The sequence below is a fragment of the Crocodylus siamensis genome, chromosome 6 (assembly GCF_052110815.1).
Source record: "Crocodylus siamensis isolate JL-2025a chromosome 6, ASM5211081v1, whole genome shotgun sequence".
NCBI classification, from domain to species: Eukaryota; Metazoa; Chordata; order Crocodylia; family Crocodylidae; genus Crocodylus; species Crocodylus siamensis.
In genome coordinates, this window is record NC_143400.1 from 51,110,491 (window position 1) to 51,136,507 (window position 26,017).

The 26,017-nt window shown below is 46.3% G+C and overlaps 1 protein-coding gene across 4 annotated transcripts in view; it reads right to left on the minus strand.

Annotated features, from left to right (window-relative positions):
• DZIP1L (DAZ interacting zinc finger protein 1 like) overlaps positions 1 to 26,017 on the minus strand; it is a 52,213-nt gene continuing 26,196 nt past the window's right edge. For 3 of the 4 annotated variants that reach the window (XM_090051606.1, XM_090051605.1, XM_090051604.1), the window contains 5 exons: positions 25,235 to 25,427; positions 23,308 to 23,527; positions 20,692 to 20,903; positions 19,061 to 19,200; positions 14,174 to 16,627 (listed from right to left, as the gene is read on the minus strand). In XM_090051606.1, coding sequence (XP_089907732.1) covers positions 16,436 to 16,627; positions 19,061 to 19,200; positions 20,692 to 20,903; positions 23,308 to 23,527; positions 25,235 to 25,427 — 957 coding nt within the window. In that variant the 3' untranslated portion in view covers positions 14,174 to 16,435. Of the gene's footprint in view, positions 3,884 to 10,278; positions 10,904 to 13,714; positions 14,058 to 14,173; positions 16,628 to 19,060; positions 19,201 to 20,691; positions 20,904 to 23,307; positions 23,528 to 25,234; positions 25,428 to 26,017 lie in introns of those variants that run through there. The other variant, XR_016442939.1, reaches the window with a different exon arrangement.

The following is a 26,017-nucleotide window of genomic DNA, read 5'->3' on the forward strand; positions in this document are numbered from 1 at the left end:
TAGCAAACAGTACCGGTCAAACATGAGAAGTATTTTCTAAGACACATCTCTAAAGGATGTTAAAAAATAGTTCTAGTTTTCAACTTGTCCTCAAAACAGAACCAACTATTTTGAATGGAGACAAAGGAGCTTTCCTTTAGCAAATGGGGCAGAAGGAAGCGGGGGGCGGGGGGAACCCTTGATTTTAATTTTTATGTTTTGCTATTCAGCCTCATTCAATATTTGTCATGCTTGGTTTGAAATAATGTTGTTGTTGGATGGAAAATTTGAAATGATGCATACATTTCAAATACATTTGAAAAGTCATGATTCACCCTATTAATTGTGTGTTCCTTTTCGTTCTTGTTACTATAAAGGGATAATGTTTTCATTTAATCATATTTTGCTATAAAAAGTCATCTCACATGAGTCAGAAACAAATGTTTTAGCCAGATGCTTTTATGTACTGGTTAGATTGTTAAAGCATGCTCTAATTATGGACAGCACTTTCTTTGCTTTTTGTTGTATTGCCATTGGTATGGTCGCAAACACTTTACAAAGCAGATGCAAAATGTTGCTAATATAAAATGCTCACATTATATGCTCTGTTTCATTAACCCTGTCTGCACCCCTTTTATACAAGTTTAAATAACTGCACAAGTATTTGTGACGTGGTCGGGCACATCTACATGTGCAATTAATACAAAGCAATACACTCTGGTATATATTTTGTCAGAGTTTATTACTCCCAGGTCCACATTTGAATGTGCACCCAGAACTGCAGCACATTGAACTTGGTTATAGCAGCCCCATCTGGCAGGGGGTCCTGGGGGTCAGCTTGCCAGATCTTGGTTCGATTGGTGTGGAGGGCCAAGCTCTGCACTGGAGCATGCTCATGCCATAGCCATCTGGGTCAGTGTCTATATGTGCATTGCTGTGCACAAAAAAACTTTGCAGCAGGATAGTACTTGTATTTACAAATACTAATCTGCTGTGGAGCTGATTAGCTTATTGTGGCCTAGTAGGGCTGCATGTGTAGATGCTGAAACATTTGCTGCAGAGCTAATTACGCTGCTCTGTAGTAAATGTCTTGTAGGTGCTGAAGAAGTAAGAGCAGGTGTAGGTTGGGATTGAGGAGCCTCAGTGGAGCTAAGTGTGAAATGCAGAAGACTGGAATAGCGAGGCAGTTGGTAGGCTGGGATGTGGGGGCATCAGCAGAGCCATATGTGTGTGGATAGAAGCCATGGCCTGCTGGAATAGGGAGGACTGAGGGACAGAAGTGAGATCCCATTGGAATAGTTGGGAGATGTGGCTTAGAAAGAAGTTGTGTGTGTATGTAGCATAAGGTAATAAGGGCCTTTGCAGAGAAGTATAAAGGAGTGGACCAACATCTGGAATACTATGGGACTGACTGATGGCTGAAATAGAGGGGCATGGCCAGATCTGCGTATTTATGGTAGCATCCCAGGGTTGATACAGCCAAAGGAACCAAAATAAATTAAGGCATAAATACTGTCAGCCTGTGCACAGTGATTGTGTTAGAATCTCAGCTTTCACTTAAAGGAACTATTCATTTCTAACCCTTGTAGCCATGAAGAAGTGACCACAGTGTAAACACTATGGTGGCATCTGCCTGTGTTGGCAGGAAGTCTGAGATGACAGCTGCAGGAAGGGCCTGACCCAGTCCTTTTAAGGCTGTTGTTGTGGAGGCCCAGAAGCCCAATGCCTGCAGATGGCACTATATGGCATGACAGAAAAGGACCTCTTCATCCATCCCCAGCCACTCAGAAGCATCTCAGCTGCTGGGGTAGACAATGCTGCTGTTCTGACTTTTTGGAAGAGGAAGTCCCTGATCAAATATAAGCAGGGATTAGGATCACCGCCTGGGAGTTGGGCGCTGATGGTGAGAGCTTAGTGTTGAGGTTGGGTGGCCTTATGTGGATGAACCTTTGATTCTCAAATCCAGGGCCTGGCATCATGTGTCACTTGGATTGGAGTCTGCACTATGTTACTCTGCTGTTAGACCAGCAGATCTTCAGTGATTTCAGTGTAGGTCAAGCAGCAGGGAATCAGCACCCTGTCCTTCTGCAAAGCAAGTCTAAGCTGGGTCAGCTGTGGTTCCAAGTTAGCCACTGATAGCATCTTGATGAGGCTTGCAATGTAGAAACAACGCTTTATTAACAGGATCTTATATAAAGAATTAGCTACAGCAAAGAACGAGCAGTCTTGCTACTGCCTTTGCAAGGGTCTGGGGCCTACCCTTGTGCCTAACCTACCCAGCAGGAAGCTCCTGCTACTTTGTGTCTCACTTCCTGGGCACTGTGTATGTTTCCAGGAGGACATACTCTGTAGTTGGCCGTGACTCTGGGAAAATCCTTTTTCTACATTCAGCCTTCTAAAAACAAGGTGCATGTCTTATTTGGGGCAATATTGTATGTGAGAAAATATGGTATTTGTGGCTATTGGATATCACACCCTTTGAACTAATGAGAACTTGGCCAATCACTTCTTTGGAAGCAGGATCAGACCCTAAGCCTTGCAGGGTTGGATCTCTGGCAGAACTTAGCTTTTTGGCCACAAAGCCTTTTTGCAGCTCAGACCCCAGTTGTTTCTGCTGAGCCCCCTGGTTCTTATCTAAAGACTGAGAGCCAGAAACTTCTCCTGGGGCTCTCACTGCCATCCTAGAATATAAAGCAACATGGTAGAAAGTAAACAATCCCACTGAAAAATAAGGGACTAGATGTAGAACTACACCAACTTATACTAGGTGAAGGCCAGGGGCAGAGATACCAAGGAGATGGTTTTCCCCCTCTGACACTGAGCTGTGACCCAAAGCACAATGCCCAAAAGCAGCCCATTAGTTGCACCAGGCATCGGTTTCTCCAATTTGCATGCAAGGTTTCTGTGCGCAGAAGGCTGGCCTGCCAGAGTCCCAGTTGTATTTGCTGTTACATAGTTTCATTGTCTTGTGTTGTTTTGGAATCTCATCTTCACAGAAAAGGGGAAATTCATTTTGGATTAGGCTTTTGTTCCTTTCTGTTTCTCTTGCGGGAGAAGCTGAATTTGTTTTCTTAATGCTGTTACAAAAAAATCTTTGTGTGAAGGAATTGCCAAGACACCTCTCTCTGTATTTCAACTTGATTCAAAGTCAGGTTCCCTGCCCACACTTTTGAACTCCCTCTTAGGCTGTGCATTTTTTATCTTTTTATTATTATTATTCTTATTCTCTTGGATTCAGTAATCCACATGCTGGGGGGAATTCACATCTATTTCTCTCGGGTATTATCACTGTGTAGTGTGTCAAGCGCATTTGATGATGCTAATATGCAATAAACCAGACACTGTCCTGCCATGACACTATTGGATTTTGCATCACAGTGAGCAGGTACATGGAAAACTGTATCAAAGATGGTGAAAAAGTGCTTCTCTGCAGAAAATTTCATCCAAACCAATAGGAAAATCATTTTAGCTTAAATTTTTCATGAAAAAACCCACATTTGCTCCCAAATCCCAGAAAACAAAACTTATGACACTAAAATAACACCATAATACCTCAAAGAATTTGTAACTTTAGTGTCCACCAATCTCCTCCATGACTCAGTCTCCCAAAATGGACTTCATCAACATCATGTCTTCTCTGATTGAGTTTTTATCATGTCATCATGTAAGAATCCTCCGGGCTGTGGTGCCTTAGTGAAGTTTTGGGATCAGACTAGTCTCCAAATTTGGGATCAGGAAGGAATTGTACCCTGTAATCAGACTGGTGTGGACTGCAGGGAGGATTTGCCTTCCTTTGTAGCAGTGGATGTGGTCTTCTTCCTCAGATCTTTTCAGTGTATTTCACCAAACTGCTCTGTCTTTGCAGTGGAACGGCATTCACGGTGCCCACACCCCCTTGCTTCACCTGGAGGAGGTTAAAGCGTGTATTAGATGTCTCAGGCAGTTATGCATGAAGGTTTGTTCCCAAAGTTTTTAATAACAAATTCAACCAACACTTGTCTTGGTTGGTTTGGGTTAGCTAGGAACAATGCCTTCCTTTAGCAGGGGTTTGCATGAGATGGCCTCCTGGGGTCCCTTCCAGCCCTACATTTTCTATGATTCTGTGATTTTAGTCTAAGTGGGGAACCCAGTCCAGAGAGGAGAACAGTTCAGTTTCAGTTTCTGACTCACTGCCCCCCTCCCCCCTGCTAAACAATCAACATTTTTCCGGAAAAAACAAACACATTTTTTTTTGCAAAATTTCATTTGCTCAAAACCAATTTTCCATCGAAACACAGCCTCAGTGGAAAATTTTCAACCAGCCTAAAGAAATCTCTTCTGTAGAATGACACTGAGAGTGATTGCAATATACTGAGTTCACCACTTGCTATAAAATACCCTTTTACTGCTAGCCTAGGGAAAAAGATAAATATAGACAACATCCATGCACATTGACAAAATCAGCTATTTTTGTCCAGCATGCTCTTTAAAACCTTAACGATGGTTAAAACCTTTGCTGAGCTGGAAATTACTTCTCCAGGTCGTACCTATTTTATTTTTTTTTTGAGGCGTACCTCAACTGTAGTGATGCTTAATTAATACAGAACCATACTCTACATGAGGCCTAATTGAATAATGATGGCCTATGGATGGTAAATACATTTCTAATGTCTGGAAGAAAGGGGAGTATTTTTCACAGCTCAATTCTCTTGTAGACTTATATCATGATACCACAATATCATGCTAACCTCCCACCCAGCATGCGTAGGAAACAGTTCATCTGGAAGTCAGCTAGCAGCAACCCCTCTATCATGTTTTGTGTTTACACCATCCCTAGCTCAGTCACTAACCAAGGCTGCAGCTCTTCCTGCTCTTGTTTTTCAGAGCGTTTAGGTTTGCCTATTGATTGTATTGGGCACAGCCCTGAAAATGATACTTTTGAAACCTTCTACTTCCTTCCATGTGGGTTTTTTTTGTGTGTTTTTTGGTGACTCCTTCCTTTTGTGCCTTATATTTCTGCAGAGTCTAACATGCCAAAATGGTTACAAAGCACCATCTGTTGGCCAAGTGCATGAGAACAACTGGTTTAGAATCCTTGTAACAAAATGGCTGTCAATATAAGCGTCCTTGTTAAGACTCTTTGCTGGATCTTTATATAGTGGCCTTTTAGCTGGATGGCTGCGTGATGCACACAATAACTGTGAGTCAGGTCATGGTGACTGCTGTATCAGCGACATAGAATGCCACATTTGAACATACAGTATTATGGTTATATCCGTCTGTATATAGGCTAGTCACAAGCTGACCATGAGTTATGAGCGTAAGTACAACAAAGTAGAAATGGGGAAAGGTATTAAGTGAGATTGGAAACAAAAGAAGTGGAAAAGTACTGTAGAAGCTCAAACAAAAGATGGGAGATGTATATATTTTCATACCCCCCCACACATATATATATGCGCATATATACACATATGAAAAGACAATGTACGAAGATGAGACACCAGCTGGACTTTCTGCCAATACAACAACTTGGCATGTGTGAATCCCAGAGTATCCTCGGAGACTGAACGATTCACAGGACCTGCTCTGACAGCAAAGCTATAGAAGCATGATTTCTTTAGTAGATTGTATTGCTTACATACATATTTAATAAATTCAGTACCCTGAACAGACTGAGTGCCTGTGACCGTATCATGAATCTTCTCCACCTGCTATCTATAACAAAATTTTAGGCGACTAGTTTCTATACTCAGTTCTCCCAGTGTTCTGATACATGGTCTTAGGTAAGGCCCTTCACTTCTAGCTTGTCTTCTTAGAGAGGGAAGATCTTCAGAGAGAGTCTCTTCCTAAGGGTTTGTATAGCTCCTAGTACAATTGACAGACTTTGAGCTAAATTCACTATATTGCATAGAATTGTTCTTTGGCAATCTTTCGCAGTCAAGGATGATTGCTTTCCATGACTGTCTTAGCTGTGTGTTGGAAGATGGCAGATAAGGCCTGAGATTTACAGACTTTACTGCAGCTCGGACATGTGTTTCCATGTAGGAGGGGGGTGCTGGATTCTTGATCTGGTCCATGACATGCTGTGTTTGCCACTCCTGTTTTTCCCTCTCCTGTTCTTGTGAGGTTTCAAAGTACTGAGATTCCTGCACAGACTCTTCCTCTATTTTGGGCAGTCCTGGGTGATAGTCTCCCATGAGATGACATCAATGTTGCATTTTTTTTAAAGTTGGCCTTGAGGTTGTCCCTGATGTGCTTTTTCTGCCCTCCTCTTAAGCGTACATCTTGGCTGAGCTGGGACAATAGAACTTGTTTTGGGAGTCTGGAGTTCAACCTCCATATGATATAGCTGGTCCAGTGAAGTCAATGTTGGATGATCATCACCTCAATGCTCCTGGTATTTGCTTGCAGGAGGATGCTAATGTTGGTGCGTCTGTCTTCCCACTGGATTCAGAGGATCTTCCACATATAGCATTGATGGTACTTCTCCAACAACTTTAGATGTCTCCTGTACATTGTCCATGTCTTACCTTGGTACATCAGAGAAAGGATCAAAACTGTTTGATAAACCGTGAGCTTTGTTTCAAATCTGATGTTATGATCTTTGAACACCTGTTTCTTCAGGTGTCCAAAGGCTGCATTTGTACATTTGAGGTGATGTTGGATTTCTTTGCTGATGTCAGCCTTCTGCAAGAGATGGCTTCTGAGGTATGGGAAAGACTCAACATTCTCCAGAGTCTCACCGTGGATCTGGATTACCAGAGCTGGGGACTGTTCATTAGGAGCTTGTTTGTGAAGAACGTTAGTCTTCTGAATATTAAGTGTCAGTTCCATTTTCTTGTATACCTCAGTAAAGATGTTGATGATTTCCTGAAGTTCTGCTTCTGAGTGAGCACACACTACAGCATCATTGGAGTACTGGGGCTCATTGATTGAGGTTGGGGTGGTCTTGGTTTTTGCTTGGAGTCAGTTGAGGTTAAATAGCTTACCATCCATTTGGTAGTTTAGGTCCACTACAGTTGGAAGCTTGCTGGTGGTCAGATGTAGCATCATGGGAAGTAATATTGAGAAGAGTATTGGAGTGATAATGCAGCCTTGCTTAACTCCCTTCTTAACCTCACAGGGATCTGTAACATATTCATTACTGAGAACCACTCATTGCATACAATCATGGAGCAGGCAGAGAAGAGTGACAAATTTCAGTGGGTATCCATACTTCAGAAGGATCCTCCACAGCACTTCTCAGTTTCATAGTTTGTAGGGGCGGAAGGGACCTGAGCAGATCATCAAGTCCGACCCCCTGCCATGGCAGGAAAGAGTACTGGGGTCAAATGACCCCAGCAAGGTGTACATCTAGCCTCCTCTTAAAGACCCCCAGGGTAGGGGCCAGCACCACTTCTCTTGGAAGTTGGTTCCAGACCCTAGCCCCCCTGACTGTGAAGTAGCGCCTCCTGATGTCTAATCTGAATCTACCCTCTGCCAGCTTGTGACCATTATTTCTAGTTACTCCTGGTAGTGCACAGGGGAACAGGGACTCCCCCAGTGCCTGCTGGTCCCCTCTAACTAGTTTGTAACAGGCCACTAGATCCCCCCTCAGCCTTCTCTTGTGGAGGCTGAACAGGTTCAGGTCCCATCGCCTTTCCTTGTAGGGCCTGCCCTGCTGCCCCCTGATCATGCGGGTGGCCTCCTCTGGACCCTCTCCATGTTGTCCACATCCCTCTTGAAGTGCAGCACCCAGAACTGGATGCAATACTCCAGCTGCGGCCTAACCAGTGCCGCATACATGGGGAGGATCACCTCCTTGGACCTGCTCGAGATGCATCTGTGGACGCATGACAAGGTGTGGTTGGCCTTCCTGACCGTATCCCCACACTGCCAGCCCATATTCATCTTGGAGTCAATGATGACTCCAAGATCCTTTTCTGCCTCTGCACTGACGAGAAGGGAGTTCCCCAGCCTGTAGGTATGGTGCTGGTTCTTCCTCCCCAGGTGCATCACTTTGCACTGTCAGTGTTGAATCTCATCCTATTCTAGTCCGCCCACCCCTGTAACCTGTCTAGGTCCGATTGTTACCTATTCCTTCCTTCTAGCATGCCCACATCCCCCCACATCTTGGTGTCATCAGCAAATTTGAACAGGGTGCTTTTTACCCCCTCGTCCAAGTCACTGATGAAGATGTTGAACAGTGTGGGCCCAAGGACCAAGCCCTGGGGGACCCCACTCCCAACTTCCTTCCAGGTCGAAAATGACCCATCCACCACCACTCTCTGGGTGCAGCCCTCCAGCCAGTTGGCGACCCATTTGAGTGTGTAGGTGTCGACACCACAGTCCCCCAGTTTCTTAATGAGAACGGGGTGAGAGACGGTGTCGAAGGCCTTCCGGAAGTCCAGGAAGACTATGTCCACTGCTACCCCTGCATCTAAGGATTTGGTGACCTGGTCGTAGAAGGCCATCAGGTTGGTCTGACAGGACCTGCCTCTAATGAACCCGTGTTGATTGCCCCTAAGCATAATCTCCTCTGCTGGCCCCTCATGGACATGTGCCAGAATAATTCTCTAAAAAGCTTGCTCGGTATTGGGGTAAGACTAACTGGCCTATAGTTTCCTAGGTCCTCCTTCCTCCCCTTTTTGAAGATGGGAACCACATTGGCCCTCTTCCAGTCCTCTGGCACCACACCAGAGCACCACGAGGGCTCGTAAAGCCATGCCAGGGGTCCCGCAATGACCACAGCTAATTCCCTCAGCACACTAGGGTAGAGATCCTCCGGACCAGCTGACTTGAATACGTTCAGTCCCCCCAGAAGTTCCCTGACTAGATCCTCACTAACCCTTGGCCAGGTGCGCCTCCCCTGAGGTCTAAGCGGGTCCCAGAGGGGGGGTGGCTGTTCCAGTCCCTGCTCAGGAAATGGAGGCAAAGAAATCGTTAAGTATGTTAGTTTTGTCATCTGGTGTGACAACCAAATTTCCTAGCATGTCTTGCAGGGGCCCCACGTTATCTGGTACCTTCTTCTTGCCCCCTGAGTATTTAAAAAAGGACTTCTTGTTGTCCTTGATCTGGGAAGCTAGTGCCAGTCCCATCTCCGCCTTGGCCTTCCTGACTGCTCCCCTGCATCCCTGAACAAACACAATATAGTCCTCCCTGGTGATGGCCCCTCCCTTCCATTGGGTGTACACCTCCCTTTTAGCTAGGAGACATTCCCGGATGCTTTTGGTGAGGCATGGGGGCTTTTGCGCCCTCCTGCTCCCTTTGACCTGTGTTGGGATTACCTCCTTTTGGGCTTGGAGCATTGTCTCCTTAAGGAGCGACCACTCTTCTTGGACACCTGCCTCCCCTCCCCTCCGGGACCTCAGTGCTTCCCCGACTATTCTCCTTAGCTCATTGAAGTCCGCCCTCCTGAAATCTAGGGCTGCTGCCTTGCTGCAGGCCTTTGCCATCTTGCGCTGGATGGTGAATTCCAGCAGGCGATGATCGCTGTCGCCCAGGTGGTCGAGCACCTGCAGCCCCCTCACCAGATCGTCTCCCGTGGCCAGCACCAGGTCCAACAAGGCGTCTCCCCTGGTAGGGCTGTGCACCTCCTGGGTTAGATGGAGGTCCTGCATTCTGGCTAGGAACCTACGTGAGCGGTCAGACCTGGCTGACTGCTCTTCCCAGCAGATGTCTGGAAAGTTCAGGTCACCTCTGATGACCACGTCCTTTGACCTAACTACCCCCGTGAGCTGACTTAAGAATTCCCAGTCTAGCTCTTCCCCTTGGTTGGGTGGTTTGTAGTAGACCCCCACCGTTAAGTCTCTTTCCCCTTGACTGCCTTGTATTCTAAACCAGAGCACTTCAGAGTGCCCCTCCTCTGATTCTTTGCTAATTGACAAAAATGTGTATTCCTCCTTAATGTACAGCGCCATGCCCTGACCTTTCCTCCCTGTCTTATCCCTCCTGTACAGCCTATAGCCCTGGATATTCACTGCCCAGTCCTGAGCTGGGTCCCACCGTGTTTCAGTGAGTCCCACTATGTCTGGGTTGGTGTCAGCTAGCAGGATGGTGAGTTCCTCTTGCTTGTTTTCCATACTACGAGCATTTGTGTAGAGGCATTTGAGGCCTCCTGAGGATGTGAGCACTGGCCCCCTAATCTCAGCATTACCATGGCCCCTTTTGCTTATCTGGGTATATGTTCTGCTCATCGGTCTACGCTGGGCTGTACTTGTGGGTGTTGCTTGGTTTGGCAGTCCAAGGCTTCCTCTGCCCTTGTCTTCCCCTTCCCCCAACAAGCCTAGTTTAAAGCCTGCCGGAGGAGATCCACTAACCTAGAAGAAAACACATGCTTACCTTTAGGGGAGAGGTGGAGCCCATTCCATCCAAGCATGTCTCTTGTCGTGATGTGTGGGTCTTTGTCGAGGAAGCCAAAGCCCGCCTCGAGACACCATTCCTGAAGCCACCAGTTGGTCTCTGCAATGCACGTTGCATGCCGTCTTCCACGTCTGCTCACTGGTAGGACAGAAGAGAAAACCACCTGTGCCCCTACCTCCTTCAGCATGCCCCCCAGAGCGTGGTAGTCTGCCATCAGGTGATCAGGGCATCTCCTGGCCGCATCATTAGTACCCACACAGATTACAACTGTGGGGTAGTAATCAGTGGGCTGGATCACAGTCTGGATCATCCCCTTCACATCCAGAATCTTTGCTTCGGGTAGGCAGTAGACCTCGTGTGTCGAGGGGTCCTGGCGACAGATGGGGCCCTCTGTACCTCTGAGGATGGAGGCGCCTATGATGATCACTCAATGCTTTTTCCTCCGGGATTGCTTGGCTCCTTCGGCCTGCTTGGATCATGGAGAGTGTGGAGTTGTCTCCTCTCTGGTTGCCTCCTCTCCTTCCTTCTCCTCCAGAGTTGCCAGGGCCTCATACTCTGCAGTGGAGGGCACTTCCCAAGGTACTTCTTCCTTGGGTGTGTGGCCCTGCAGGGAAAGGAAATAGCCATCAATTTCATCCTCCGCCTCCCTGATTCCCCTCAGCCTGCTAATCTCCTCCTAGAGCTCCCTCACCTGCGTCTCCAGGGCCCTAAGGTGGGCGCCCGCAGGACGGGTGTGGGGGTCCCCAATCCCTGCTCCCCTGGGCCTTGCTGGACAACTCCCACAGGCCAGGGGGTGGGGGGACACCAGCCCCCCCATGGGCTCTATCTGGGTGTAGGCCTCAGACAAGCCCTGGGCAGGCTGTGCCCCCCCGGGCAGGGGCCCTCGCAGCACGCAGTGTTGACACCATCGTAGGAGTTGCTGCTTGTTTATGGCAAACAGCTGCTGCTTGTTTATGGCTTAGTGCCAGCTGACAGAGTTGAAAGTTTTTGTGAGGTCAAGAAAGGCAGTGTAGAGAGGCTTATGTTGTTCCTGACATTTCTCCTGCAATTAGTGAGCACTGAAAATCATGTCAGTTGTACCTCTTGATGCCCTAAACCCACACTGAGATTCTGGGAGGAGCTCTTCAGCAAGTGGAAGAAGATGGTTCAGGAGGATTCTTGCAATGATCTTTCCTGTACTGGACAGCAAAGTGATCCCACTGTAATTTCCACAATCAGACTTCTGTCCTTTTTTGAAGATTGTCACAATCATGAGGTCATTTGAGATGTCTTCATAATTCAAGAACCTTAAGATGAGGGCATGAATCTGTGATTTGAGCTGCTCTCCTCCCAGCTTGAAGATTTCAGTGGGGATTCCATCTGCTCCAGATGCCTTGTTGTTCTTCATCTGTTTGGCTTTCCTCACCTTGTTAAGGGTTGGAGGATTCTGGGATCATCTCTGTTTTCAACTCCATCCCACAACACCCAGTCACCCTCATCAACAACAGAGTCTCGATTGTTGCTCCTTCCAATGGGCATTGATGGCTCCCCTTTCCTTGATCAGATGTTCTCCATCCTTAGGTGTGAAGGGGATTGTCCTTGAGTGCTTTGACCATAGATAGCTTTGGTGGCACTGAAGAAATTTCACATATCATGGATGTCAGTAAGATGCTGAATCTTCTTAGCCTTGTCTTCCCACCATTTGTTTCATATCACAGGTCCTTCTTTGGCCCTCTGCCTTGGCTTGTTGAAGATTCAATTTCTTGTGCTTGGAGTTGGCATCATTTTGCCAAACACAGAGGCCTTGCACCTGTGATCAGTCAACTCTTAGGCCTCCTGGTCATTCTCATCAAACCAGTTTTGATCTTTCCTGGTAGAGAATCCAAGTGTCTCTTCCCAGGCACTGATGATGGTGGCCTTGAGAGCACCCCACATGCTGCTGACATTCTCCTATTGTTGTTGATTGGATATGAACAGTTTTTTGTTGCACTGGTGGAAGAGGCCTCACTTGCTTGGGTCCTTGAGTCTTTCAATGTTGATCTTCCATTGGCATTGTTTCTGCTGCAGCTGTCATTTGGAAGTCAGTTTCAGTGATATAACTGAGCAGATGAGTCAGTAATTGGTCCAGCAATCATCAGCTTCTAGCATAGGTTGGGTGATGCAGAGCATCTTTGTGATCTTGGGCACGGACAATAACATAGTCAATTAGGTGCCAATGTTTAGATTGTGGGTGTTGCCATGACCTCCTGTGCCTGTTTTTCTGGTGGAACAGGGTGTTGGTGGTGATGAGTCCATGTTTTGTGCATTTGGTCAGGAGGAGGATGCTGTGGTGATGCATAGGAGGTGCATAGGGGTGCATGTGCACCCCCTGAGCATGCTGGTGCACTTCCTTACAGGCTGCACTCCCTGCTTAGGTGACAGGTTGGGGCAGCAGGCGGAAGCGAGCACCAGCCAGGGAGTGGGAGTGCCAGATGTAGCGCCATGGCCACTTCCTGGTCAGCGCAATTGGCTGGTCGGTGAGATTGGCTGTGGGGGGACATCTCCTTCCCAGTCACTGACTGTGCCCTCCTGCCCCTGACTAAGGTGGCACCAGTCGCCCATAGGAGGCTGCCCCTGGAGCTGGCCTTTCCTACTTTTTCCTTGCCAATGGTTCTTTTCCAGTGGTTAGTGTCCCTTCTGACTCTTGCATTGAAATCACCAAGAAGAATCAGCCCGTCTGCCTCCTGAACATCAGAAAGGAGTTGGTCAAGGATGGCACAGAATTCCCCCTTGGTTTCACCAGTGGCATCAAGGGTTGAGGCATACATGCTGATGAAATACTGGCTCCCCACCAGTTCAAAACAGAGAATCATGAGGTCCTTATTGATTCTGATAGAGAACTCACTGAGTTGGTTTATGAGTTCATTCTTAATGGCAAAACTAACTCTGTGAAGTTGGCGTTCTCCTTCCTGTTTATCCATCCAGAAGAAGGTATAGCCACCTCCATATTCTTTGAGCTGTGCATCTCCCACTTGCCAGGTCTCAGTCAGTGCAGTTAATGTTGTGTCACCTGAGGTCTTGGGCCACAATTGTAGGGTGGCACTCTGGGCATTCACTGTTAGGGCTGTCCATGAGGGCCCTGATGTTCCAGGTCCCCAAAACAATGGTGCATCTTTGCTGGTGTTTCTAACAGCAGTAAAGGTGATCCCACTGGATGTGGTTATCCAGTCAGGAAAGGTGCCCTAAACATAGCCTGTCTAATACAGTACTCTGTATTTCTTCCTAACTCCCTTCCCATGTAGGATGATCAGAGTGGATCTCAAAGAGGGCTGCTCAGTCACAGTTACAGCTGACAAATCACACTCCTGTCCTGTCCAAATGCTAGACTGCCTCTTGTAACTTGTGGACCAATGGCTGGGGGTCAGATGGGCTTATTATAGTGGCAACCTGTACTCACCATGTCACAACACTGTCGAAGGATATATGTGGCTATTGAGGAGCGCGCATGCATTTCCATCTGCCGTCCTCAACATATTCTGGTGCTGGTGGTGCTGCTTGGTCTGTGACTGCTTATTCATCAGAGTTATGCCTGCTTATTTCCCTGAAGGTTAGTCTGCTATCTGCCACCTGTGGACGTGCTGGGTGATAGTACAGCTCTGGCCCACAGAGACGGGGGATCAATAATTATAACAGAATGGCAGCTTGAGACCTCCTTGTCACTGCTCAGGAACTGGATTTTTCTTCCTTCTGTGCACGCTTTCTCCTGTGTCATGCTGGTAAGGTGAAGTCCAACCTAGCACCTGAAATTAGTTATATTATTGTAGCACATGTTAGGTAAAACCCTGGCAGTTCATTTCCCCCAATACCAGCTCTGCCCTACAGCAGGAAAGAGCCTATAAAAAAAGAAAAAAATCACTGAAACAAGCATGTTTTATTGAACAAAGTATTTAACGTCATTGTGATCATGAGCAAACAATAAAGATAATGACTGTTAAATTAGCTGTAAAGTATCTTGCACAACTATGGTACTGCTGGCATAATAAATAATACACATAATTTACAATTCTTCATTAAAACAGGGACATTAATTAATGTGTGATTTTAAAGGGATGTGTGAAATATACAGCCATGTTAAAATATGCACATGCATGCACACACACACACACACACCTTACATGTTTTGAGACAGTGGGCCACACAATAGGCATGTAGTTTTGATGAAAACTCAGTGATATTATTTTAGATTTAAATCACATTTCCATTTTCCTAAATTGAGAATCTGCTATACACTCATGGATATAAAGAGCCAGATATGTAACATTTTAACTTCAAAGATTTTTTCCCATAAAATAGAACAGTAAATAACATATACTCAAATATGAAATGTAGTGAAAATATAGGCTTTTAACTGTCTTTCCTAAAATCTGAATGATCAACTTTTTAAAAAGTCCAAAGAGCTGTTTAGAAGAGTTGATTAAAACAGCTTTGATGACTCTGGGTTTCATGGGCCGCATCTACATGAGATGCTGACTGCGCAGTTGTTTCTGTGCAGTTATTTACTACTTGAATACACTAGTATTAAATGACTGTGCAGTAATCAGAGTTACTGCAGAGTAGCATCCCCAAATGGCTTTTTGGTGGTGCTGTGCGGTAGCATCATGTCACGCTTTGTGCCACATGATGCTACTGTGCAGTCAGTGTCTTGTGTAGATGCTGAGTAGTAAATATTTTCCTGGGAGGGTCAGACTCTGGAGGTTTGCAGGAAAAAATGCTCTGAATTAGAAGAACAAAACAAGGCAGCTGTAGTATTTTTTTAAAAAAAAAACAAAGGAGCTGGATTACGTATAGTGGAACCTAGTTAACACTTTAGCATCTGCTGAAATACATCATGACTTTGGGAAACTACTGTGAAGAATATCCCCAGGTGAGTGAGGAGACAGCATTTGCATAGGATCGTCTATTACTTGTATATTGGTATATAATATTCATTCATTCTGACCCTAAATATTAAACATGTGGTCCAGATTGTGGTGTTGAGGAATGGCCATTGGTAGGCTCAGCTGTCCTGCTGTACTGCGGCAGGTAGCACTAGGGGAACACTGTGTAATGTCACTGGGTCTCTGTTCTTCTAGATAGCTCGAGAACAGATTCATACATGTTAGGGGCTGGAAGGGAATTACAAGATCATCGGGTCCAAGCCCCCTTGCACTTTGGTAGGAAAGACTGCTGGGGTCAGATGACCCCAGCAAGGTGGACATCAAGATACTTTTTGAAGATCACCAGGGTGGGTGACTGTACCACCTCTGGAGGGAGCCCGTTTCAGACCCTCAGCACTCGACTTGTAAAGAAGTTTTTCCTTATGTCCAGTCTGAAGCGATCTCCTACATTCTGGGAAGGGGAAGGACTGCAAAGGTGACTGGTCTCTTCACAATGAGACCCAAAGGAAGGTGCCTACATCCTGTGCTCCCTATGAGGCCTAGCTGCAAGCCATAATTCTACAGACTATAACCACTCCCAACTGTGTCCTTGTGGTGTAGCTGTGGAGGCTCTACGAAATGCTGCAGAATCTCGCTGCATATCTTTGGACAGAGTCTGGGATGTCAATTCCCACAGATTTGCATGAGTTTTCCACACTTTTCAGCTAACAGCTCCACTGGGCTGATTCTCTGTGGGGCTTCACTTTGCTTCTTATCTTACACACGCCCAAAGCAAGGGTGCAAAATGCTACTGTTTGGATGGGATAAAAGTTACTCTTCCCATACAAATAACAGCACAAGGTGCTGAATCAGCCTCCCTCTGCTTATTTGACAGGGCTCAATTAAGCTGTAGAGTTTGCTTTGGATAATGTACTTGCTTGATCCAATCTAAAACCTGTGTCCACTATTGCTGACACCCGTGGAGCTTCCAGCAGCCTCCAAGTCCAGGCTAAGTGCTGTCCCTGCACATTTGTTGGGTTATGGAGCCCTCCAGTGGTGATTTCCCCTTCCTTGTTTTCAAAGAAAATTTTCTAACCATTCCTAGACAAGGTTCTTTGGCTAGATGTTGTAATTTTATTAGACCAACTAAAACCGTCCCCAGCCATGTCAGCATTTTGCTCTACCACCAGTTGCTTTGCTTTGTCAGCTCCACAACGTGGCTCAGCAGACTTTGACTTCTACCTCCCATCAAGAGAAGGGGATCACCAGCCTCTAGTCTTTATGCTGCTGGAGCTCCAGACGCTGGTGGCCTGGGATCCTGCTGAATCTACGCTGCGCCGCACAGCAGGCTGAGGGGGCAGCTGCTGTGGCATCTTTGTCTGACTCGTGGCATCCAGATGTTCAGTGATTTCTTCAAAGGAGGAGATCTCCAAATCACTGTCCTCATCTACAGACTACACGGGGAACAGGGAGAAGAAGGCGTGAGGGAACAGGGTATGACCAGGCATCGTCCTTGTTCACAATGTACCAGGTTGAGATGCTAGGGCCAGGGTAAGGTTAGTGTAATGTTTTCCTTCTTTGCCCCCCCTATAAGCACTTCTAAAATACTCAACACTTCATATTGACCAGCATCTAATTTATAAAAGGCATGCTTACTGATTTGCTTTCACAGCTCCCTACCAATTCCCAGTTCAAGGCAGGGCTGGCTGTTGCCCAGCAATAACATTTATGGGGCACATCTACATTGCTTCTGTGCTGTGCCTAGATTTGCTCTTGTGCAGCACATTGCTCTTACTCACTCCTGTTCCGTGGGTGTCCACTCCTGTACACAAGGCATATGTCTTGGCCATGAGCTACAGCAAGGGTTTGACACACATTGGCCATGCAAGCAGCAGGGGCAGTCCTTGTGTTTGGCACACAGCTGATGGGAGAGGGAGTAGAGAGCAGAGTGGCAGATCAGGCAGGGAGCAGAGAGGCACTCAGGGAGAAAGTAAGACCTCTCTGGTGTCACATCTCCCAAAGCATTTGGCCACTATTGGGTCTCTTTTATACAGGCACCCAGTCTTGACTTGAAAGGTCTGGGAGAAGCAGTAAAGAAAGCTGATGGAAATGCATCAAATGTATCAAATACTAATTAAATGGCAAAACTGAAAACAACCAGGGAAAACGTTGATTAAGTTCCATCAAGTCTCCCTGAAATCTATTTCTGAGCAGCCACTTGTGCTCTCTGGTCTCTGTTCCCTACATTGCTGTACAAAATGGTCCTTCAGTTGTGGTTTAACTTCTAATGGAATAAAACAAATGGCTCCTTTTCCTATTTCAGCTCCTTTTCCTAGAGTGAACTAAAAACCCAGGACTGCAGCTGGATTTTCAACAGGAGCCCTCTTTACCCATGGGCCTTGTGTTGGTTCATCCCCAAATCTCAATACTTGTCTCTTTTCCTGGGAAAGATTTTGCCTTATTTTGAACTTGATTCATTCCCTCAGCTTATGAGCAGTGTTTGCAGGTTGTTTTGTCATTTCAGTAAGAAACCTCCAATAATCATTTGATTGGGACTGTTTATTACTGGTCCCTTGACACCATCTTGTGGCCATCTTGCATTAAGATGTACATGTTTTATCACTATTTGATGTAATTCTACTTTTAGTTATATCTATGTGTTACAAATTGGTACACATTGGTACACTTGGTGGGACTGCTTAGGAAAAGTCATTTAAAAAGCAATTTGACTCCAAATGATGCTACCATATAAACCATGGTTATGTGTACATATGTCCCATTGTAGCAGATGAACAGTTTTGCCATTCTGTCATTCCAGTTATCTCTAGTGATGTTCCAGAGGCAGCTTTTTCATTTGCTTCCTGAGCATTTCACGGGGTTTTTTTTCTACGATGTGAAGGACTGGGTGACCTCTCTCACACACACACACACCATGATCCAGAAGGATTGACAGTTGCATGTTACTACTATTGCTATTACTACTATGTGAATTTCCATTTTTTCAAGGGCTGTGATTGGATGAAAATTAGAAAGGAGTTGCTTTGTAACTGGATAAAGGGGCATATCTTTGGAGACTTTAAGGGCAACTACAGCCCCTCTCAGTAGAGATTGTCTATATGAACTATGAATTTATATCAAATAATTCCACCTAACTATTGGGCCTTCTATACTTAATTTTGAGACAGGTGTGGACAGTTTTGAAAATGCCACTAAAACCAATTTTCTATGCCCTCTAAACATTTGGGGCTGATAGAAGCTCAACTGTGTTTTTCCACTTCATGTCCCTATGCCAACTACTGTAAAGTACAAGTTCTCTCAAGCGATGAGGATGTCTCTTACTAGTGGCTGGGAGAAATTCTCCTCTCTTCTTGGAAAAGGTCTTTCCATCCCCTCTTCCACCCAAAAAGATGCACCTGATCTGGGACACATCCTCTATTCTCATTCCCACACACCATGTTACTTACTTCCCATGTGCTGTGTTTACATGGTAGAGCTGGACTGCAGGGGGGCGTGGTGGGAAGGGAAAGTCACATTTTGATCTTTTGGCTTTGCAGCCAGGAGGCTCAACCAAATACCTCAACTTTGGAAACCCAGATTTTGCTGAACTAGTCCTAAGCCTGTCTAACTAAAAATCATCAGCTCAGAGCAGAGCACATGCTCATCCTTCCCAGTCTACATGCTCTACGGTTCTCTTCCCCATACCAATGCCTTGTTGGTTTTGAAACACTGGGTATAAAATGATCTCTGTTGGTAAGTATTTTGGGACTATGGTGATTTGCACACTGAATTGTTGCATTCCTGAATACCAGAGGCCAGGTCTGGAAAAGATAGACCCTTCCCTCTTGCTGCATGTCTTTCTCCAGCAATATGCCTTTTGCCCATAGTACCTGAAGCTTCTTGGCCAAGTGACTCGCTTTTGGAGAGTCAGTACTCTGGGCTGGGAGGAGCTTCACCCCACCAGCTGGCTTCCTTGCTGTCATGTTCAGCGTGCTCTCCAGGCTCTTCGCTATTGCAGCCACCCGTGTCCCTATGCAGAGCAGAGCTGGTTAGAAAGAGAGTCCAAGACCAGGCAGTCACACAATAAATATCACTTCCACATGGATTGACTGGGCTGTGCCAGTGCTCCTACTGGGACTTAAACCTAGAAGTTCCCAGCTAGAAAGTCTTGCCTCTCCACTTAGGGTCTGACCGATCACCATATTTGAGGTCAGGAAGAAATTTTATCCTATGGTCAGATTGTTATGGACTGTGGTGGTTTTGCCTTCCTCTAGTGCGTGGTATGGCCCTCTGCCTTGGATCTCTTGAGTCTATTTTAACAAGCCTTGCAGCAGTAGGACACGGGCTGTCACTATCCCCCTGCTTTACCTGTGGCAGGTTCGGGTGTTATGTTTTGTGTTATGCCAGGGTTGACTATGTAGTTTTGCTAATAAGCTGCACAATGATTTGTATAGGACAGTTTGGACAGGGACGATCCTGACTCAGGCAGGGGGTTGGACTAGCTGACCTCCAGAGGTCCCTTCCAGCCCCACTCCTCTATGGTTCTGATTCTACAACTAGATGGTTCATTGAGATTCACAGCGAGAGGGAAATAGGTAGGCTTCTTCCTTCCTGACTCATTTTTCTAATATCAGTGGACTTGGATTTGACCTGTGCTCTGATGTTCCCAGAAGGGAATAACTACATATGCTGTGGTCCTATAAGAAGCAACTAAAACTTGTATAATGAAAGGGAACTAATAAAAATAAACATGTTTCTCTGGGTATCTCTATTCTGCCCTCCAAGGTGAGCCCAAGGCACCATCCAGAAGTATGTCCTACCCCTGGCCTCCTACTCTGGGAGTGACACACCCCAGATATCAGGCATTGTAGTCAGTTTGGTGCAGTCCTGAGCAATCCCCAGGAAGTTTCCCATGACAGAGAGCCTGGGAGTGGCTTAGCTCACACTGTGTCATGCTAAACTGGCTACTATGCCTAGTGTCTGGGCTTTGGTGCATATGGTGAGGGAGAAGGTGGCTGGAATACATTTCTCAATCCAAGCTATTGGATTTGAGCTATTTGAGCTTCCTTTTTTTAAAATTAACTACAGTAGAGATCTTTGGCCTTAACTGTTCAGAAGTTTTTTAGTAGATAAGCATGTCTACATGTGCCAATTTAAGGTGCATTAGCCATTTCTAAGGCACATTAAGGGTGCAAGTCTACACATGTGTGCCTTAATACACCTTAAAAATGGCTAATGTGGGTATCAAAAGCAGGCATCAAATTTAGGCGCGAATAGCTAAAGTGCTTTAATGTACATGTAGCTATGCTAAGGTGCATTAATGCTGTGTATGTTGACTGACCTGGGACTAACTTTAGTCCCAAGTCAGTCTGTGCACTGCATTAATATGCCTTGGTGCATACATGTGTAGATGCCTGCCTAAATCGCCTTAGTGCACATTAGGCAAATGTGCATTAAATTTAGGCATGCGTAAAAACATGTGTAGATACACCCAATGATGGTTATTTTGGTACTGACTGACCTGAAGGAGTTGTTCCAGCTGAAAGAATCATCACTGGACTGGCTTTTTCTTCTGAGGACTCTAGATCAGACCAGTCTGATTCACTCGCATCATGATGTGTCATTCTGGAAGGGGTTTGCACTTGCTGCATGTTCATGGGATGTTTGACCTTCACTGGGGAAAGGTTGGAGTGGTCCCCCACAGACTCCTCTTCTGAGCTAAAAGGTGGGGTGCTGATGGATAGACAGTGAAAGAAGGAAATGTCAGAAAAGGGGGGAGAAGAGTGCCTTGAGAAGTGGGGTCATAGAAATCTTGGGCCACTGGTGATAAGGGCACCTAAACCATCTCTCTAAGTACAAGCTGATAGCACTCTCAGCCACTGGCTAGATGGTTGTACAGAAAGAACAGAAAGTTTCAGTACAGATCTCTGAAACTTGAATGCCAACCTAGAGAAAAGGAGGAAACATGAGCCAACTGTCCTCTTTTATTTCACCTGTGCTTATAGCAGCTGTTCATGCAGCTCAGCACAGAATTATGTGCAGGGGTGGGCTGTCAAAGTCCCCAAAAACCTTCAGTACCTACTTTGTTTCCCACCAGCCAGGAAGGGGAGGGAGGGGCTGCCTACTGCCAGTTCTTCCTGTGTGACCTTTCTTTCCACCAGTCCAAAATTCTGCCCAAAATGCACATACCTTGTCCACTGCTTGGACTTTGTCCAGCTTCCCTTAAAAATCCCTCAGCTCACTTCTTGCATCCTAGAGTGAGCATGAACTCATTGTTACGTGTCCTCAGACCCAGTACAACTAAAGCTCCTCTGTACTGAAGATCAGCTGTCTTCTCTTATCACCTTCCCTTCCCCCCACCCCATCTTCATTTTGCCTAAGCTGAATGATCCCTCCATGCTTGTCTTTCAAGCACTTCTCTACTTATTTCTCCAGTGCTCCAAAAGCCTGAAACCACCTGAATTATTCCCTCAGTCAGAGGGAAGATATCCAAGGAAAAATGATAGCTCTACCAAGCATGACACTCCCCATTTTTGAGCCCATTGCCAGTGTGCAGAGGAAGCAATTAGAGGTCAAATTCCATCAAAAATACTTCAAGACAATAATACAGTTATAGACTGATCTATATGAAGAGGCATCATGATCACTGTTTTTATATGACTTAGAGACAGAGATGCTCAACCACGCATTCCTGCAGCGAGGGAAATTATTTTTCCCTGACATGCAAGTATGAAGGTGCTGGCTCTTCTCTGATAGTTTCATAGTAGCTAAGGTCAGGAGGGACTGAACAGATCATCTAGCCTGACCCCCGCCACAGGCAGGAATGAATGCTGGGTTCACAAGACCCCACACAGGTGATTATCCAACCTCCTCTTGAATTTGCCCAAGGTAGGGGCAAGGACCACTTCCCTGGGAAGTTGGTTCCAGATTTTGGCCACCCAAACTGTTAAATATCGCCTTCTGATCTCTAACCTAAACCTGTTCTCTATCAGCTTATTACCATTGTTCCTCGTCACCCCAGGTGGTGCTGGGGAGAAAAGGGCTCTACCTATTTGCTGTTGATCTCCCCTGATGAGTTTGTAGACAGCCATCAGGTCCCCCCCAGCCTCCTCTTGCCAAGGCTGAACAGGTTCAGGTCCCTCAGTCTCTCCTCATAGGGCCTGTCCTGCTGCCCTCTCACCAAGCGGGTGGCCCTTCTCTGAACCCTCTCCAGGCTGGCCACATCCCTCTTGAAGTGCGGCGCCCAGTACTGAACACAGTGCTCCAACTGCGGCCTGACCAAAGTCTCATAGATGGGGAGGATCACCTCTCTGGACCGGCTTGAGATGCACCTTTGGATGCATGACAAGGTATGGCTGGCCTTGCTGGCTGTGGTCTGGCACTGGCGGCTCATGTTCATCTTGGGGTCAGTAATGACTCCAAGATCCTGTTCCTCCTCTGTGCTTTCAAGAGGGGAACTCCCCAGCCTGTATGTATGCTGTGGATTCCTTCTCCCAAGGTGCAGCACCCTGCATTTGTCTGTGTTGCACCCCATCCTATTTTCATCTGCCCACTTTTGTAGTATGTCTAAATCTATTTGCAGCTTCTCTCTCCCTTCAAGTGTGTCCACCTCGCCCCACATCTTAGTGTCATCTGATGATACTGAGGACAAAATTCACTTAAGTCATTGCCTGGGATGGCAGGGAGAGCCCAGTCATGCCATTGCCAAAATCACTCATTTCTGAATGCCACATGTACTACAGAATTGATGCGAGGCTTTAAAGAGTAGCCCCCAAAGCAACCTTTTTATACAAGGAAGCTACAAATTAGATGCTGAGAATCCACAAGGAATTCGCTGTCATTTCATTTGTTTAATGGGGGTGGCCAGGTGCCTCGGCATCTCTTCAAGGCTGGGCAGATGAAGCAGTGCTTCAGATGCTCCCCTGGCTAAATTCCTTCCATTACAAATGTTTTGTGTTTTTGAAGAGCCTGGCACAATGGGACCCATGGTCCATGTCTTGGGATCCTAGGCATCACTGCTCTACAAGCAACAGTGACAAAATAGGGTTGTCCATGCTCTGTTCTGGGGTTGTAGGAAAAAGGGAAAAGTATGAGAGAAATGTCTGTGGTAAGGATAGGAATAGATGTTGGGATTCACCTGGCTTGTAGGATGGTAGCACGGTGGGGGCTGGTGGGACCCCTGGTTCTGTTTCGTGGTGTTATTTTGGGTGTCTCTGTTGAGCTGGGGGGGTGAGTGACTTTGCTGCGAGGAGTTAAACTGGGTGTCTCTGAGATGTTGGCTTGTAAGTCAGCTGGTAGCATTCTGGGTTTGGAAGATGTGACCTGGTGGGGTGACACAGGGCTCTTTGGGCCTTTAACTGGAAAGACATGAAAAATGGTGAGAGCAAAGAAAACCATTAAATATTCCCAAACTGTCTGGCTTGCATGCATGCTTTAGTTTTTGATATATCTGTGCTGTTAATCTTGCTTAGGAAATGGGGTTATGGTAAGAAAAGAAAAAAATTTACAAAATGAGCAGATAAAAGGGTATGCTAAATGCTGCTAAGGGGAAAATTTCCAGTGGCATAAATGAATTGCTAAACCACCTTCCCCCACCTCAAGTAAGAAGAAGATGTCCATGTACATGACTGATTCTCAGCCGACAGATTAGGGCAGAGGTTGGCAATGTTTTCTGGCAGGGGAATGGGAGGACCCATCTTGGGTCAGAGAGCAGGGCTGGGATCCAGAATGACCAGGATAAACTGGAGAAATGGTCCACAATCAATCAGATGAAATTCAACAAGGACAAGTACAAAGTCCTGCACTTGGGGCAGAATAACCGTATATGCAAACACAGATTAGAGAATGAGCGGCTAGGCTGCGGAGAAGTACCTGGCAGTTACGGTGGACCATAAGCTGAATTTGAGCAAACAGTGTGCCTTTGTTGCAAAAAACCCCAATGGTATCCTGGGTTGTATAAACAGGAATGTCATTTGCATATCAAGGGAAGTGATTCTTCAGCTGTTTTTAGCACCAGTGAGATCTCACTTGGAGAGCTGTGTCCAGTTTGGGGCCCCACACTTCAAGCAGGAGAGAGCCACTTTGGAAAGAGCCTGGCTTAGAGCAACAAAAGTGCTCAGGGGCCTAGCACTCAAGACTCATGAGGGAAAGCTGAAAGAACTAGGGATATTTAGTTTGGGGAAAGGCAGACTTGGAGTGGGAGAGGGGACACTGATAATAGTCTTCAAATACCTGAAAGGAAATTGAGAGGGTAGAGATGGGACCCATAGGGGACAGGATGAGAAGAAAGGGACTCAAGCTGCAGAGGGGAAAATTTAGGATGGAAATTAGGAGGAACTTTCTGATGTATAAGGGTAGTCAAGCACTGGAACAGGCTATCTAGACAAACAGGAATTTCCATCTTCGGAGGTTTTCAAGAGTAGGATGGACACATACTTGGCTGGGATGATTTAGTCAGAGACGTTCCTGCTTTGAGCAGGGGGACTGGATAGGTGAGCTCATGAAGCCCATACTTTACAGATCATAGGATCATACATTATATGATCCTATGAGCTGGCCTGTGAGTCATAGGTTGCTGATCCCTGGAGTAAAATACTCTGAGGGGTTTTTGGTTCCCAGCGAGTGCAGAATTAGAGGTGCAGAAAGCTGTGGAAGAGCCCCCCTCCTCTCCCCACTCTTTCTGCAGTGGCACTGAGCTTCTGTTACTTGCTAGATGGCTTTCTATCACTGCTCTGCTTCGCGGCTCCCTGAAACTCCAGCTGATGGCAACAAAGCAGCTTTCTGCATTTTCTAGCATCTGATAAAGGGAAGACAGTTTCAGGACCAGGAGCTGAGGTTTTTTTTTTGCAGTTTTCTCTTGAATTTTCCCTTCAAGGAGCATTAATAGAGGAGCCCAGTCAACCTAGTCAAAGTGAGCAGTGCACACAGCAGTGCAAAGGGTTAATTTCTACTGGACACAACATCCTGCTCAGTGTACCCAACCATGCCCATGACAATGATAACAAGCTGTGAATGAATTCTTGTCCCCAGCATGAGAATCCAAGGAGAGAAACATGGGCGTTTACCTGAAAATACAGAGACTTGCCCCAGCAAAGTATTGTCCTCCTTCTGCCGCTGCTTGACTTTCCAGGTGACATCTTGGATTAACTTCTCCCTCAAGCTAAGGAGATGTGGAAACTTCTTGGCCTTCTGTTGCTGTTGAGTCCTTACCAGAGCTCTCAGAGTTTTATAGGTCTGAGCTGGAATCCCCTTTGCAGCCTGAAACAGAGAGCATAACATTGCTACCTCCCCTGACAAACCCACAAAACTCCTGGCACTGCCTTGTGTGGTGTGCCGAGCTGTCCCCAAAGTTCCCATCGTATCTGGAAGAGAGCTCAGCCTCCTCCAGATTAGAGGCCCAGGTCCAAGCCTGCTGGAATCAACAGGAGTTTTTCTATCTCTTCCCTGAGCTCAGGCATTCAATCCCTGATTTTCCTAACAAGAGCATGGAGCTGCTCATACAAGAAACAAATGCCTTGGTACCAGCATTCAGCCCTCCCACATCTGAACGCTGGCCCTTTTCTGCTCTAGTATGTATTTACAAGGCAGTCAGTGCCTAATGCAGAATCCAAGCTATCTGAGCCAATTCCTACCTGAGAAGAGAGATCAGGATAAGTAGGCTCACTCATGGGTCTGCCTTGAATGTGATTTGGGGTCCTGTGCAACTTTGCAACAGAAGGGTCCTGGCATGGTAGGAATCATTGGCAAGTCTGCTTAGAGGCCAGGGACTAATTTTGGGTTTGCCAAGCAGAGGGTCTGCTGCAGCAGGTGTAACCCATGCTTGTTCCAAGAAGCTTGCAACTTCTGGA